The 18,235-nt window shown below is 39.5% G+C and overlaps 1 protein-coding gene across 2 annotated transcripts in view; it reads left to right on the top strand.

Moving 5' to 3' along the window:
• alg9 (ALG9, alpha-1,2-mannosyltransferase) overlaps positions 1-18,235 on the top strand; it is a 74,008-nt gene that overhangs the window by 30,226 nt on the left and 25,547 nt on the right. For both annotated transcript variants that reach the window (XM_002932936.5, XM_004916108.4), the window contains exons 10-12: positions 4,371-4,500; positions 5,663-5,810; positions 7,209-7,338. In XM_002932936.5, the coding sequence (XP_002932982.2) occupies positions 4,371-4,500; positions 5,663-5,810; positions 7,209-7,338 (408 nt within the window). The remainder of the gene's footprint in view (positions 1-4,370; positions 4,501-5,662; positions 5,811-7,208; positions 7,339-18,235) is intronic.

The following is an 18,235-nucleotide window of genomic DNA, read 5'->3' as shown; positions in this document are numbered from 1 at the left end:
TTTTAAAAGAATTAACCTGTTGTTTGCAAGTTGTCAGGTCCATTCAAGTTTCATTCATACTGTTGTTGTTTTTTTCAATGTAGATCAGGGGGCATTTATGGCCTTCTGTTATGAAATGTGGCAAATAATCTCCCCACTAAATGTAAAAAGTTAGAGATATTTCAAAGACAATTTGCAATGATTAGTTAAAAACAGAAAAAAAGGGAAAATTGTGCAATGAGACCGTGACCACAAAATTCCTATTCCCAGAAACAAGGGATCCTCTGCACTCACCCATTATCAATATGCTAAGGACTTATTATTATCTACGAAGATATGCCCCTGCATATAAACAAAGCAGAGATTGTTAGTCCATATATTGCAATATTTTCAAGCTGGCCAACTAACCCAAAGTCTGGTCGGTCCTACACTCACTTTCAACAGAGACGAGTTTTACATGCAACTTGCTTGCTTTCAAGGTTAAAACTCCCAAATGGTTGCCCTTTTATTGGCTCCACTGGGATCACCTTACTGTACCTGGAAAGGGTGGGAGCCACAACAAGGAGCTGGCCACTGCTCCTGTATACAATTATAGCAAAAAAGGAAAAGTTGTGCGTGCAACAAAAATGTAAACCATTAGGTGGGGAGCAATGAGGGTGTGACCACAAAATTCATATAGACAGAGACAAGTGAACCCTTTTCAATCATTCACCCGTTATCAATATGGCCGATTTATCAAAATGTGAAATTAAAATTTACCACAGAAAAATACACCCGCTTTCCATTCATTCCTATGGGATTTTTAGAATCTTATTTATCAATGGGTAAAAGTTTGTCATTTAATAAATACGCTTTTAAAAATCCCATAGTGGATTAAATTTTTTGTTATGAGCTCTAAACTCACATTTTGATAAATCTGCCCCTAAAGGTCCCCATACAAGGTAAGATCTTCCCCCGATATCCCCACCTACGATATCGGGGAGCTTGAAGTTAAAAAAAAAAATAATCCGATCGTTTGGCCCTGGGGCCAAACGATCGGATTATGTAGGTGGCAATGGGGCAGTCGGTTCGGGGACCGCATCAACGAGCCGATGCGGTCCCCCATCCGACTGGATTTTCTAACCTGGCCGACCGATAGCTGGCCAATTTCAGGCCAGATATCGGTCGGCCAGCCCGCTCGTTTCTGCCCCTACACGGGCAGATAAGCCGCCGAGTCGGTCCAAGGGACCGATATCGGCATCTTCTATTGGCCCGTGTATGGGGGCCTTAAGACTGGCCAGACCAGACTGATGTAGTTGGCCAGCTTGAATATATTACAATTCATAGACAAACAATCACTGTTTTGTTTAAAGGGGAGGGCATTTTTTGGTAGCTTAATGCACAGAATATCTTAATGTTCTATATTCTGAAAATGGGGAAGTGCAGAAGATCTCTTGTCTTTGTTTGAAATGATTACTTATCTTTATGGCTATTCCCTTTATTTGTGGTAGAAAGAATTTTTAGGGAGATTAGTCACCTCCAGATTTATCCATTACACTAAATATAATAATGGGGGGGGGGGTGTAAAAAGGCCTAAATGGAAAAAGGCCAATAAAACTTGAAATAATAATAAAAATATTGCATAATAAATTTTTCCCAGTTGTTGGGGTCACTGATCCTATCAACCAGAAAGGTATAATATGCAAAATAATAAAAAAATAAAGAATCAGGGACCTCTTTGTGTTTTACTCTTTGTGTAAAGGATCCAGTGCGGTGTTCATATGTACAAATAAAGACAGAGGGACAGGACATGTACAGACACAAAAATACTTTGGGTCAGCGAACATATATTTAAAGGTCTTGTATGTACCTGTAGATATTATATAAAAGGCATACACTTTTGAAACGAATGTAATCTATTGTTGTAACTCTATTATTAAGTGTCAATCTTTATTCTGCTCTTTCCGTCTGTTTCAATTGCAGTGCATTTACTGCCAGGGAATGAGGTGAGCAGAACAATCATGTCTCATTTCTGAAAGAGAAAATGCCTCCATATAATAGCTGTTTCAAATGCTCAGTCGTCTGTTGTACTCAGATGCTTTTAAATGGCTTTCTGATGATGGCAATGCAAAATGCAGCCACTTTGCAAATCTGCCTGTGTCTGCCTCTGTCTATGACAATATAGAATTTGCTTATTTTATAATTTTGAAATTAAAATCAATATATTCAAATTGCTTCAGTATTGTCCCAAGCTACATGAATTTTCAGGTTCATAAAAATATCAGAATGCATTTTGTAGAATTTATTTACCAGTCTAAATATAAATCAGGGGTAGAACAATAGAGACAGCAGAAACTGGGGGCCCAGTTGTGATCCTGATTTTTCTAAAATTTAAATATATATGTACAATGGAATTCATCTTTGTAAAGGTTTAGTACTCTTTGAAAAGACACACAGAATTATCTATGAAAATGTCATTGTAAGAGCTGACTAGCTGAAAAAAAGCTTTTACTGTAAAGGTATCTTCTACCCTCCCACGTACTTGTGGTTACTTTCTAGCATGCTGCTACTGTGGCCAGAATGGCAATAAAAAAGGGAAAATGACCTGAAATAGCGAGGAGTGGGTGGGCTGGGAGGGACTCAAAGATTATCTCATGTCCAGAAACGAAGATCTGGGAAAGTTGCTGCATCTTCTTATACGTACCTGTGCTTTCTAGCACAGTGTCTTTAGAAATGTTTACTATGGACCCAGAGTTTTTGTATACATAATGTAAAGATTTGCTTTTGGCTTTTTTGTTTTGTCTTTCATTTTTTACCTTTGCTTTCTACTGTCCTATTGTTTAAGTTTATTAACTTAGTTTCTTGCTTACAGTATCAGTTCATTTTTCCACCACTAGATGGCAATACCGTACCAATTAGTGTACAGATATAGTCCCTTTTGGGCTATTTAGGATTCATCTTTATCTGAGAAAGCTGCTTTTCCACAGTTCTGAGATATCATAATAAATCATATCGTCACTTTCTGAGCAAAACATTGCTATCTGAAATTATTGGAGTAAGCGAAGTGGGACTAATAATCCTGTTGGTCAGTGATATCCATTGTCACCTGAGGGAGATGGCAGAAAGTGCAGGGAAGTGGCAGAAGCCATAAATGCCTTATGGATCCTGTGTACTTTTATAATTGGGCCATTGACATGTATGATTGATCACCTAAAATCTGATTTTTCAGTGTCTAAGAACAGTATCTCAACTATCTCACCTTTAAGTATAAAGGCATTGCATTATTGTTTACATTCCTTCTCAAAATTTTTGCATTTAAACTTAATGAAGAGAGATGCACTGATTCTTTCTTCACCAGCTGCTCATGAATACATTATATTGTATTGTATAGTGTAGTGATTTTCTTATCAAATAAAATGAATGACTGCTCCAACACATGCATGTATAAATACGTACTAATGTCTAGTGAAAGCATATTCTGCAAACTAATAAAAATAAAATTGTATGTAAGTATGTGTATGCTGGTCCTCCGATCCCCACCATTATTTATGTACTAGGGATATTGGTTGGTTGGGGGATTGGGTCTGAAAGTCTTAGGCTGATGCCACACGAGGCGTAGGGCTGAAATTTTCGGCAAGCGTTTTTCCGCTTGCCGAAAATTTCAGCCCTACGCCTAGTGTGGCATCAGCCTTATCTGCCAGTCCACCTTATCTGTAAGTATATGGTAAAGATTACAGGTATGGGATCCCTTATCTAGAAAGTTCCCATCTCACATAGACTCCACGTTAACCAATGAATTCAATTGTTTTCAGTTCCTCTTCACTCCTGCTGTTCCTTTCATTCGGGTTGTCTGTACAAATAATTGAAACAATAGAAAGTCAGAATTCTTTATGAATCAGATGAAAGTGAGTGTAGGACTGGCCAGACTGGGGATGACTTTTTGATGTAGTTGGCCAGCTTGAAGTATATTGCTGTATATGAACAAACAATCCATGTGGCATTTCTTAGCACCTTAATTCACAGAATGTCTTATGCGATCTGTTCGGCTTATGATAATTTGAATAGTGCGCCTTGTTGACCTTTGTATGGCTACCTTAATTTTTGCCGTGTTGGTGCTTTTTGCATTTCAAAGGGCTTCTCATATATTGTCCCCCATAACAGTGGCCCTAGGTTTTTATTAACTGGTTTACCTTCTAGTGTATAAACATGGAAACAGACATTCAAATATCACTTCAAACTCTGTGATGTTCTACTTCCTCTTGTATCCTTTAGCCATGTTGTTAGGACATGTTTAAACAAAACCCTATTTTATCCACTTGTGTTTGGTAACTATTCAGAGGCGCTCAACCGTTTCCTAATGTTTTGTTTTTCATAGAATTGCCTTAACACTTTTATCTCTTTCTCCACTGTAGAAATGCTACCACTTTTTGTTCCAACGATACCGCTTAGAGCATTATACTGTATCTTCAAATTGGCTAGCTCTAGGGACAGTTTTGCTCTTTGGCCTTCTGTCTATCTCCCGTTCAGTAGCCTTGTTCAGAGGTGAGTGTATATTGAGCTCCATATTTTTTCGTTTCTCCAGTTTGTGAAATCCTGTCACGGGATGGGTGCTGCATCGGCCTTTCAAAATCCTGTCTGGTTTTCCAAATTGGGAAAACCAGACAGGCAGTTTTGACCTGGACAGCCCTGCCGAAAACCGTGCTATCCGGGTCAAAACTGGACAGATGGCAACCCTAGGTAGGAAGTAATTTTTTTATAGAATATTGCAAATTACATGAGTTCCTCAGGGAAGAATAATTTAAATTGTTAAATAAATTGACTGCAAGTAATAACAAGTACAGGTATGGGACCCGTTATCCAGAATGCTCGGGACCTGGGGTTTTCCGGATAAGGGATCTTTCCTTAATTCCTACCTTAAGTCTACTAAAAAAAAATATTTAAACAGTAATTAAACCCAATAAGATTGTTTTGTCTCTAATAAGGGCTAATTATATCTTAGTTGGGATCAAGTACAGGTATAGGACCCATTATCCAGAATGCTCGGGACCAAGGGTATTCCGGATAAGGGGTCTTTCCGTAATTTGGAACTCAATACCTTAAGTCTGCTAAAAAATCAATAAAGCATTAATTAAACCCAACAGGATTGTTTTGCATCCAATAAGGATTATTTATATCTTAGTTGGGATCAATTACAAGGTACTGTTTTATTACTACAGAGAAAAACAAAATCAGTTTTAAAATTCTGAATTATGTGATTAAAATGGAGTCTATGGGAGACAGGCTTTCCGTAATTCGGAGCTTTCTGGATAACGGGTTTCCGGATAAGGGGTCCGATACCTGTACAAGGTACAGTTTTATTATTACGGAGAAAAAGGAAACCATTTCTAAAAAAGTGAATTATTTGATTACAATGGAGTCTATGGGAGATGGCCTTTCTATTATTCAGAACTTTCTGGATAGTGAGTTTCCAGATAAGGGGTCCGATACCCGTAATATGTAAGAAATTATCGTGATTTTAACTGAAAACATACAAATGATCGATGTATGAAGAAATCTGATTGCCATGTTGATTTTCCCCTTCTGGCTTAGTTAACCAATGTCCTGGTTTAATATAAATATTGTAATATTATATCGTACTTTTTCCATCCTTAATAAAATTACCTTTCTTATTATTTTAGCACATTGATCATTTTCTTTTTTATAGGGTACCATGCGCCCCTAGACTTATATCCTGAATTTCATCGAATTGCTGGAGATCCTGCTGTGCACATGGTCCCAGAGGGAAGAACTGTTAATGTATGTGTAGGAAAGGAATGGTATCGTTTCCCTAGCAACTTTCTTCTTCCAGATAAGTAAGTTTCCCCTTAAAGTACATGTCAACCCCAAAAATAATTTTTTGCCTAATAAAAGAAAACATAATTCTAAGCAACTTTCCAATATCAGTTTATTTAAAATTATTAGTGCTTTAAAAGTTATTTGTCTCAGGCCTAAAAACCAATGCATCCAAGTCAACACTATTTTTAGTAGACAAACAACACAAAGGGGATCCCACCGGGCCCCTGTACAGAGAACAAATTCTGATCCATTATTTCTGTGGGTACAGGAAAAATTGAAGGCTTGGGGAACACTACCGGTGGGACCAGCAGGGAAAATACACTTGATAAAAATGTTTATTCTACCTAAACTACTATATATCCTATGGCATTCCCCGATCCCAATCCCCAAAAGAACATTTACTAAAATACACTCGTAATTTAAGTTTATTTGGGGAATCTCAAGAGCCAAGCTTCGCCTTAACACTCTAATGAGACCTAGGGATAAAGGGGAATGGCCCTACCAGATATTTACTTGTACTACCTGGCAGCCCAACTAACCCACATCTCCTCTGATATATCAGGAGCTTTCTTCACCACTTTACCAATTATGGGCACAGGCAACCAGATATCCAGAGGCACCTTGGCATTTCTAAACAATGTTGCAAGTGCCAGGCTCCTCCAGCAAGTCAGGTCTGTAAAATCTGCTGGCCAGAGCCACCATGGCAGAGAATAGAAAGGACAGGCATACACTGCATTTAATAGCAATAATATATACAAATAACTAAAAAACCATTACAAATATGTAATGCGTGTATATTGCAAAGTTGCTTAGAATTTAGTTTATTAGGCAAAAAATTATTTTTGGAGTTGACATGTCCTGTAATAAAAAAAAAAAAAAAACTCATGGCTTTATATTCATATTGATCATGGGCACCATTTTTGTGCTGTTAAGATTATCCTGTTATAAACTTATTACATTAATGCATTAGTTCATGCTGAGTTTACTTTTAGTATCTTATGGAATGTCCTTGTTTTGCAGTTTTCCAATTGATATTAATTATTAAACTATAAAAAAAAATATTTTTCTTCTGCATCTTCCCAACTTTCAAATGGGGGGGGGGGGGGTCACTGTCATGTATTGTTACTTTTCCTTATCTTTCTATGAAGGCCCTCCCCATTCATCTTTTAGTCAATCATTCAGACCACTGCCTGAATGTAAGCATAAATTGCACCAAACCAACCAGATAGCTGATGAAATTCCAAACTTAAAAGCTGCTGAATTAAGCAAAATAATAAGAAAAAAAAAAAAAAAGACCAACTGCAAGTTGTCTAAAAATGGGGCTTGCTGTAATTGTCTTGCATAACATTTATTAGTGAATACAGTGTATATTTCTCCATAAATTATGTTTATTGCTTATTTATTTGCTTGTTTAGTTGGCAGCTTCAGTTTATTGAATCAGAGTTTAGAGGACAACTACCAAAGCCTTTTGCAAAAGGGACACGAGCAACAAGAACAATTCCCAAGGACATGAATGACCAGAATCGAGAGGAAACATCTAGATATGTGAGTGGGCAAGGTTTTCTTTGTTTGAATGCAAGTGCCCCGACATACAGTAAGTGGGTCTATAGTCATTTAGCTACATAAGACACGAACAGACCTTGAAGAAAAGGGAATTGTTTGTACATACCTTTCTCTTTATTTCAATATTTCAGTGCATCATTGGCTTCTAAATTCTCTGTGCCATAAGATATGAATGAAATCACATAAAATTAACATTATTGCATTCCCTTAAAGGAGAAGGAAAGGTTAAGTCACTTGGGGGTGCCAAGTGACTTTAATTGCTTACCTTTTACCCTGGGCTGGTGCCCCTGTTAGGAGAGAACCGCACCAGCCACAGCGAATGTCTCCTCTTCCTTCGCGCAATTGCGCATGTGCAGTAGAGTGAAAAGCCGAACTTTAACAAAAAAGTCAGATTTTTCACTCTACTGCGCATGCTTTGCCCAGGGATTCCGAAGACAGAAGAAATAAGGAAGAGGAAACACTCGCTGCAGCTACCCTTGGCTGGTGTGGTTTTCACCTAACAGGGGCACCAGTCCTGGGTACAAGGTAAGTGACTAAAATCACTTGGGGGTTCCTAACATTTTGGCACCCCAAGTGACTTAGCCTTTCCTTCTCCTTTAATGGTTACTGTATGTGGTGGCTGACTCCTCTGTAGAGGTACAAAAGAAGAGACCTTTGTGTAGTGTAGTTTTCTGTTTGCAAAAATTAATGCACAGTTACATCTTATTTCACAAACATAGGAACAAAGGAAATAGTCATTATGGCACATGCAAAAGTGTAGAAACCCTAGTTGGTTGGTTAGTATTTAGTAACACCACCTTTGGCACAAATCACATCTTGTAATTCCTTTGTATCCAGCTAAGAGTCTTTCAGATCATGTTGCAGGCATTCTTCAGCTTTCTTTTCTGTAAGATGCACTCGGTAGCTTTTCATGTGTGTTTAAGGTCATTGTCTTGTAAAAGCCATCCCCATTTCAGCTTCAGCTTCTTGGCTGCCTTTTACATTTGAGCTTCTTGGCTGGCTTGCTGATATTTAGTGGAATCTATTTTTTCTTCTATACATGCAATGTTTTCTGTGCCATCACAACCTCAAAGCATGATGGATCCACCTCCATGTTCAACATTTGGCAAGGTGTTTTTTTTTTTTTCCCCCAAACATTGCTCCATTATTTGCTACTAACAAACTATGTGGCCAAAGAGTTTCCAAAAGGCCCCTGGCTTATTTAGATGCTGTTTTGAATACCTCAACTGTTGATATTAGTGATAAGGTTACAGATAAGCAGGACACAAAGCCCTGGGCCTAGGGTGGGGGCATTTTTTGATAATCTATTGGCATTTTACTGCCAATAGATTAGCAAAATTAGTGCAAGCTAGAACGTTATATTTATTCTGCAGAAAACTCCCTGTTAGTTTAAGAAAGCAGCTGCCATTTTAGCTTGGTCTCTGTAGCTTCCTGCTGCAGCTCTAGTCCTTGGTAGCATAGATCACACATTCCGATGGGAGGGGGAGTAAATTCTTATGAGCAAGAGAGGAAGTCAGATACCAAAGTACATGTGTACACAAAAGAAGACAATACCATTCCAATTACCATTCCTTCTCCCTTAAGGACAATAGTAATTGTGAACTGGAAGTGTTTTGCAGTCTTTTTATAGCCTTCCCCTACCCTGTAGTCTTCAGTTATCTTAATTTTCAGCTCCTCGCTCAGTTGTTTAAAGGAGAAGGAAAGGTACAAACTAAGTAAGTTTTATCAGAAAGGTCTATGTGAATATAGCCATAAGCACTTACAGTAATGCTGCACAGAGTCCTCTATAAAAAAAAAAAAAAAACCACAGGATTTCTTGTCTCTTTTTTTGTAAACATGATGTTCCAGTGCCTGACTTCCTCTCTCAGAAACAGCCTTAATTCCTGGGCCAGAGCCTGCACAGTTCTCTCCTCTCTCCCCTCTCCTGCTCCCCCCTCCCACCAGAGTGCTAAGAACTCCCTCCCCCCTCCCTTAGGAATGTGTGATCTCTGCGATAAGGGCTAGAGACTGCAGGAAGGAGGCTGCTTAAAATGGCAGCTGCTATATTAAGCAAACAGAGAAAGCTTCTAAAGCTGTTAACTCCAGTATGGTTTCTGCAGAATAAATATATTGTTATAGGCTGGCCTGCATCAGGGGGGCACAGGGGGGACCGGGCGTTTTAAGCTTTATAGGGGGCCTTTAATCAAGTTCAGGCCCTGCTTCCTCCGGCTCCGGTAGTGTCCTCTGCTATGTGCCGTGGCTCCCCACTACTTCTGCGCTTTTATAAGGTTGCGCCCATGCGTACTGACGTCACGCATGGGGCACAACCTTATAGAAGCGCAGAAATACTGGGGAGCTGCGGCACATAGCGGAGGACACTACCGGAGAGGAGGGGAAGCTGAAGGATGCTTGGGCGGGGGGGCCCTGGGGGAAGCTGAAGGATGCTTGGGGGGGGCCCTGGGGGAAGCAGGAGGATGCTGGGGGGGGAGCCGAAGGATGCTTGGGGGGGCCCTGGAGGAAGCAGCAGGAGGATGCTTGGGGGGAACTGAAGGATGCTTGGGGGGGGCCTGGAGGAAGCAGCAGGAGGGTGCTTGGGGGGGCCTGGGGGGAGCAGGAGGATGCTTGGGGGGGCCTGGGGGGGAGCCAGAGGATGCTTTGGGGGCCTGGGAAGAAACAGGAGGAAGCTGGGGGGGAGCCAAAGAATGCGGAAGGAAGCAGCAGGGAGCAGGCCATAGTATGAGTAATTTGGGGGAGGACCACCAATGTTTTAGGGGGCCCTGGGCTGGCTATTAATGATTTGCCGTGGCACCAATGCAAAACGTAACCCCTGGCCACCAATGTTTTAGGGGGTCACTGGCTACCAATGTCTGTATGTCCTTTGTATTGATGGGAGGGGTCACTGGGGGAGGGGCCATTGGGGGTGTGGGAGGAGGGGGGGCCCCAGAAAACTTTGTTGTGAGGGGCCCCGTGATTTCTGATGGCGGCCCTGGTTATAGGTAGTAAATGCCTTTAAAGGAGCCCATGGTTGTTGAGGAACAGCCCAAAGTTTGGGGTGTCTGAGATTTTTTTAAGCCCTGCAGTTATCAACATGACATCTCCTAATGTTAAGGCCTAATGAGGTAATTAGGGTCAGGGACTTTGCAAAAACAGTTTTCATCAGGGGACAAGTGTAGGGGTGTCCAAACGCTTTGCACATGCCTTAGTTACTATTTCCTTTGCTTCTACATTTTAAACTTCTTGAAATAAATTGTAACTGTGAATTAACATTTATATGTTGTTTTTAACATACTGAGTCCTGCCGTAGTTTAATACTTCTCACTTACAAAACTAACCAGATATGTAATTTGGCAAGGGCTGCCCAAACCTTTGCATATAACTTCATGGGATAACAATTAAAAATACACCACGTGATTGCTGCTGTCATTTCGTGGAAAACTGATTTGATTAAAATGCTGTCCCAGCTGACAATCATTTCCAGTCTATTTGATTTTGACTGTGATAGATGGTTCTGTAGAAGGGTGTCTTAGTAGCATTGGTTAACCTAAAAGAATTTTTCACATAGGAATGAAAAACAGTTTATCTGAATAAAGTGTCTCGGGTCATATAAATGTCTATAGTGACTAAATGACTTAATTTTGATACCTTGAGTTAGATGATGAAGGCTAAGGAATTTTTTTTATTTTTTCCTCCAATAGATGCAAGGTTTTTTTTTTTAGCTAAAAATAATAACTCCCCCAGCAATAAGCTGCACTAATGTGTAGCTGAGCAGCGTAACCATGTTCATTTCACTTACCTTGTCTCAGGAGCTCTAGTGAGACAAGCAGGAGGAGGGTAATCGTTATAAACTGCAGTCAATATGTAAGTAATGCATAAGTCAAGCAATCTCAACATGTTAAAAGTTATTTTATAATCCTGTGGTGGATATGTAGAAGTCAATAAATTAATTACTTAAAGGAATACTTTATAGAGTATTGTTATGTTAAAAGTAAGCCATATTACAGTTATTACAGTATTTGCTCTCTCCAAGTTACTGTTTTCTTTATTCTTCTAAAATATACTAGATAAAAAAACAGAAAACTTCCAATACATTTAATTACGGTTTTCAAATTCAGTATTTTGTGCTGAAGATATGCTTGGGGCTCCATTGCGTATTTACCTTCAAACAAAGTATATAACAAATATAACCCATTTTTTACATCACTCAAGCCTTTTTAGCCATAGACTATTAGTAGGATGATTGAGATACGAAAGCTTAGTGAGACTGAAAAGAACAACGTGACAGCAGTTTTACAAGTTTATGAGAAGGATTTATTTGCTAATAAAACACTAAGCAGATGGAGATTAAAGGCAGGGCTTTAGAACATCTAATTTAAATTAACCTTTACCCCATTATAGTATGGTTAATGCCAGTCTACCTAGTCACCCTACAGGGTTTTGTGTTATATAGCTAGCTTTGGTTATTTGCAGCCATATTGGAACACTGCAGTCTGTTTTGACCCTTGCCCTTAGTACTAGTCAGGATATTGTAGGTTGTATATATAGGGTTTTTTATATGCAGAATCAAATAATTAAAGAAAAAGATTCATCAAAATGGTATTAAGTTAAAAAGCTTGTTATTCTGCTGTGCTTTTGCCAGAGGTATGGGGGAAAGGTCACGGTTGTTTTTGAAGGGGCAGGGTAAGGGTAAGGGGGTTTTGCTCCCCTGTATTTAAAGCAAACATGTGCCTGATCTGTTTTCAGCAGGGTACAGTTTCTCATCTGCACAAAAAATAAGCAAACTGAGCAGCAAAAACTTAACTTTTTTTTACATTAGTAAAAATAACTGCTCATTAATGCAGGTGGGTGTAAATGATTTGGTGACATCAGGGAATGATCGTTACTTGCTGCGTAGTCGGAAATAGAAAAGAATTTTGCCTGATTAAGGAGTGAGTCAGGTCTGCAAATAGAATTGCAGAAATGTAAGGTCGAGTCCTGATTGAAGGCTGACAGATTACCAAGAAAATATTCTCAGCATGAGCAACACTTAAACTAGAGAAAAAAGTTAGCATGGACATCATGACAAATTAATCTCACCATTGGAACAAAATACTTGTTCCGTAAAGGCTAATTATACTAATCAGCAACATTTCTACTGTATATGTAAGGCAATACATTTCCAACACCAATCTCCTTCACTCCACATGAACTATATTTGCATTGCACATACAATGACAAGGACAAGTATTTGCCATTGCATTAAACACTTCTAAATCAGAACTTTGGGCTATGTAGGTGGAACAGATCATGAGGTGGAATGCAGTAACTTGTTGTTACCCCAGTGCAAGTCAGTTTTTGAAGTGCATTTATCCAACACATAAACCACAATTAGACCAGGCTAGAAAATTACCATTTTGGGCAATAATAAATATATGTATATATGGACTCATAGATAAAGGATACATCTTTGGGAAATATGGAGAGAAAACCTTTCACTCAAGAAAAAACATGGGATGTCTTATTTTTAAGAGAAGATCTCCACTCATAAATAGTTTTGTCATTCTAACCAACTTTCCACTTTACATTATACATGTACGGTACATGTACATGTACAGTAGTTTACAATTATTTGAAAATGTTTAATGTATTTTGCAAATTTAAAAAACTTCTATATAACTAGCTGCTAGGGCTTGTTTAGGGCATGGTTAGACCTAGGTTAATGATCCTTCCCCTGCCCCCCCCCCCCAACTAAAAGATTTATATCCGTTTTGCCTACATACAAACTTTTAATGCTAATGTTATAGAAGGCTGTATCTATTATTAGGCCTACCTCATATAAAATCTGGGGAAATATGAAATAACCTGACTCAGGCTGATGGCACACAGGGTGTGTCTTTCCAGTGGAGAAGTGCCAGTTAGGCTTGTGCTGTCTGGTATGGACTTTGTCACTGCTTGTACAGGCATTTTTCTGTCTTTCCAGACCCCCAACCTCCCTTGTGTTTGTTTGTGGTTGGTATGTGTGGGTAACAATAAGAGGTACTTATCCTAACCAGTCCGTCTAGAGTTGATAATTTGTCATGGTGCTGGGATATAGCTAATTAGAGTTTAAGCTAGGCCTTCTAAAAACAGTTTTTTGCATCATCTGCTACTTTTTATAGTCAGAAAGTAAACTAATTCTGTGTCGGGCAGTGCTGTCCAACTGGCGGCCCGCGACCCCCCTCTGTGTGGCCCCCCACCTGTCTGGCTGCTTTGATGGCTTACTCTTGTGTAAGCTTTAAATTGTATCAGTACTGTGATTAACTGCCCCCCTGCATGGTTCTCACCTCAGATTCAGGCTGTAATCAGGCTGTATTGTTTAAATATGTAATCCCCTGTGTTGTTCACACCTTTTAATCTCTGCATTGTTTACCCCCTGCAGTGTTCACACCTCAGACTCAGGCTGTAATCACCCACATTGTTCCCCTGTTCACACCTCAGGAGCAGTAGAAACCCACAAATAATCCCTGCACACTACAAAAAGAACATATACTGAGGTGGTACTTAAATTAAAAAGTTTTTTAATATATAGTTATTGTGGAGACTGTAGGAGCAGTGCCAGCATTGTGTCACTGTAGGCTGCCTGTGTGTGCCATACACACAGGCATCATAGGGCAAGCAGAGTATGGCACACACAGGCAGGGTAGGGAAGGCAGAGTATGGCACACACAGGCAGAGTATGGCACACACAGGCCAAGTATGGCACAAATCAGCCAAGAATGGCAAACACAGTGAAAGTATGGCACACGCAGGCAGGGTAGGGAAGGCAAAGTATGGCACACACAGGCCAAGTATGGCACAAACCAGCCAAGAATGGCACACACAGTGAAAGTATGGTACACACAGGCAGGGTAGGGCAGGCAGAGTATGGTACACACAGGCAGGGTAGGGCAGGCAGAGTATGGTACACACAGGCAGGGTAGGGAAGGCAGAGTATGGCACACACAGGCAGGGTAGAGAAGGCAGGGTATGGCACACACAGGCAGGGTAGGGAAGGCAGAGTATGGCAGGTTTTTGCTGTACTACAACCATTAATATGGGTATGGTCATGTGATAACATGGGTGTGGTTTCAAGTGGGTGCGGTTTCAAAAAGGGGAGTGGTCAAAACTGGCTTCCATTATCGGCCCTCCACCACATAGGTCGGAAAAATTCCGTCCCTCGGTACAACAGAAGTTGGACAGCACTGGTGTAGGGTATCTTTTAATTCTGGCACTTGTTTTTCAAAGCACAGAGTTTGAAGTGTCTTGGCTAAGGTCACAGGAACATGCTGTACAAATACATCAACATTTTCAGTGATTTAAAGACTTGTTTCCAAGTGGCACACTAAAGGTTAATGTTCAGTGAATAAAACATCTCTTAACAATGGTTGTATAGATTTCGATCCTCACTATTTCCTCCTGCCAAGGACTGGCTTGAATAATTGTAGTATGTCATTACAAGAAATACGGCTAATGAGACTTTAAAAAGATTGCTGGTAGGGACAAAGGAGAAGAAAGTACCAATCTGGATTTTTGGCCTGCAGTACCGATTTATAAACCAGCCTTTGTTTTTTTGCCTCGCTCGCTCTGCCATTGTCAGCTTAATAATGTTGCACGCATCCCATCTTCCTGAGCCCGTATTCCTAAAGGGTGGGTAGGACACAGAGGAAGGGGGAAGCGTTGCTTGTTACCATTCTATTCAAGACTTGTCTTGAAAATGTAGGACTGTGCACTGCATGCTGCCATCAGCAACACATTCAGGAGAAATCAGCACGGGCTACAGCTCTGAAAAGCTCGTCAGCTCTATTGTCGGAGGCTATTAGAGGCATGGTGTAGATTGGATCAACAGGGAAGGAGAGCGAGAAGTAATAATAACCTGCTCTTTTTTGGCTTGAGATCTGCCTTGGGAATGTAACAGAACAAAGTTTTTTTGCAGGTTGAAGTGATTGCAAGTTTTAACCCTTTCATATATTTGTGTCAGGGATAGATGTCTGTACTGCCTTAGAAAAGAGTACAAGAGGATTTGTTCTACACCGGCCTGTGCACATTCATGGAATTCAACAGTTTGTAATATTCCATTTTATATTTGTCAAAAAGTTACATTTGTTTAGGAGCTGAAAGGTTAGTGATGTCCCTTCTAGGCCGTTGAATTATTTTTTTTAGTTCTAGACCAGTACTTGATTATAATTGCTGATGCAGAGGTGCCACATAGGCATGAGTCTAATATTTACAACAAATGTTTGGATAGCTATTATACGTTTTAATGCAACTTCGTAAAACTCACATTCAGCTTTAAATTGTAGGATTAAAGTCAGAAAAATAACCAATCAATGTACTGACCATTAATTTGACAGACAAAAAAAAAATAACCAATTGGAAGACAATTAATTGACAAACCCAAGGAAAAGAATAATATTGTCACATAGGCAATACATGAAATGATATTATCTTTATCTAAAATAAATTCATAACCTGTCTGTATGACTAAATGGCCAATCGCCATGGTACGAAAATTGTTGGGACGATTATTTAGAGCACACACACAGTCCGAAAATGCACTCTCTGCCCTACCCTGTAACTCAGCTTAAGACCAGCAGAGGGTAGGGCAAATGTGTACATGACAAGATGCAAATATATGTGTTACAATGCTGGTTTTAAAGGACAAGGCAACTCAAAATATAATTTTTTGCCTAATAAAAGAAACCAAAATTCTAAGCAGCATTGCAATATACATTTATTATAAGTAATGGTTTTTGAGTTATTTGTATTTATAAATGCTATTAGAAGCAGTGTTTGCCTGTCCATTTCTATTCTCTGCCCTGGTGGCTCAGACTGTTGAAACATTGTAACACAAGGCAGCAGCCTGACAGACCTGTATTGCTGGAGAAGCAAGACCTTTGCAACATTGTTTAAAATGTAACAACCAGAAGTTCAGCAAATGCTGCTTTCAATACCAATTACATTTACAAATAATGTTTAAAGTGCTACAAATTTTTAATTATTTCATATTGGAAAGTTGCTTAGAATTATGTTTTCTTTCATTATGCAGAACATTATTTTTGGGGTTGACATGCCCTTTAAGCTGAGGTATAGGGCAGAGAGTAGACCTTCCATGCACTCTCTGCCCTACCCTATACTGCTAATTTATAACTAAAATTGAAAAAATATGAAAAAATGCAAAAATGCTTCTGATGCTTGTTTTCCCATATACTTTGCAGGAAGGAGACAAATAGTTTCAAAGATATAATTACACAGTACAGTACTGGCATACATTATTATTGGAGCATAATGATATTTTTTTTCTGTAATTCTACTTATTGTACACAACAAGGGGTGCAACAAGAGACTAGAGGGCCTAAGAGCCAAACCTTTTTATGGACTCCTTGTTTACAGAAAATTGTTTGATGGGACCCAGTGGGTTTCTCAAACTGTCTGACCCCTGCACACCTTCACAGAAGCTATGAGTGCTGTCATTTGTAGTTGAACCACACCTGGAGGGCTGCAGGTTTGCACACTCTTAAGAGTCCAGGCTCTAAGCAGGCCTGGACTGGCAATCTGTGGACTCTGGCAAATGCAGGAGGGGCATAAGATGCCATAGACAGTCACTATTTAGTGGGCTGGTGGGGGGCTGTTTGGGCTTGGTATGCCAGAGCCTATTTTGAATCCCAGTCCAGGCCTGCTGGTAAGCTAGTCTGAGCCTACGCTTGACCAAAAGCAATGTCACGACACAGGCATCCTTTTTAATGTTACATACCATTATGTTACACAATAAGCAACTCAAAGCAATGCAATCAGCATACAAGAAATTGATTGTTTCTAAATTACAATCTGCACCATGACATTATTTTTTTTTGGTTCTTTCTACATTGACAAGGATGCAAAATCCCTATTCCTATTGCCTCTAGTCAGCCAAAGCCATAACACTTCATCAGCACTGAAACAGGCGCAGAAGGTTCGGCACCACCCCCCCAACTATATGTAATGCTTCCTTGCAGTCTGCAAGTTGTCTATTTGTGCTGGCCTCAGCTCTCTGTGTTGTACAGCTGAGTAATTCTACACATGTGATTTACTGCTTGTCTGCTTTGTAGGAAACGTATTTATAAAGAAAATAATATGCCTGTCTGTAAAGGCTACTTTGACGTCATTGCCCAGTGTGCTTCCTTGTCCTCTTTGAAAATATTGATGCTATTTACTCATAACCATTGGGTACAGACAGAGGTCGTGTGCTGGCACAAAAGAGGAACATTTTCTAAACAGAATTTGAAAAAGATTTATGAAAGAAGAAATGTTTTGGAAAGTGTAAGAATTTCTCTGAAGTGTTCATACTATATTTTTGTGTTATTTCTATATTTTTTTTTTTTTTTTTTTGCTAAAATAGAGTAATATTCAGAAAACAACCAGTTGCGAACCACATAACATGAAGCCTTTTTGCACTATGATTATTTGCCAAACCTATGGCACTAGTGATAACTTTGAGTCATCTGTTTATTGTTACTGCAGTTTTTTACACAGAACTGTTGGCTTTGTGGTGCAAGGAGGCCCTATAATTATTACAAGCTCAACTGGGTCATGTGCAGATACTAATTGACAAACTCACCAACCTAGCGTATGAGATGCTTGTCTTTTGAGCTACATCCACGGCTAATCCTCAAATTCCCAGCATGCCTAAAAAAAATATGACATTCCTTCTCTGGAAAGCTGCATTAGTATTTTTAAAGTTGTAAAGCTAAATAATGTAGAATTTTCACCCACCTTATAAGCACTGAACCAAACAAAAAGAGAGCCAAGTGTTTTTAAATGACAGGTTTGATGACTACCATCAAGTATTTTACTACTTTTTTCCATTGCAGTCACCTGACTGGAATGCGGCATGCTGAATTCTCTCTTTGTTGCCCATTGGGTTCTTTTA

This window comes from Xenopus tropicalis, chromosome 7, assembly GCF_000004195.4.
Source record: "Xenopus tropicalis strain Nigerian chromosome 7, UCB_Xtro_10.0, whole genome shotgun sequence".
Classification (NCBI taxonomy): domain Eukaryota; kingdom Metazoa; phylum Chordata; class Amphibia; order Anura; family Pipidae; genus Xenopus; species Xenopus tropicalis.
This window is presented reverse-complemented; position numbering and strand designations above follow the sequence as displayed.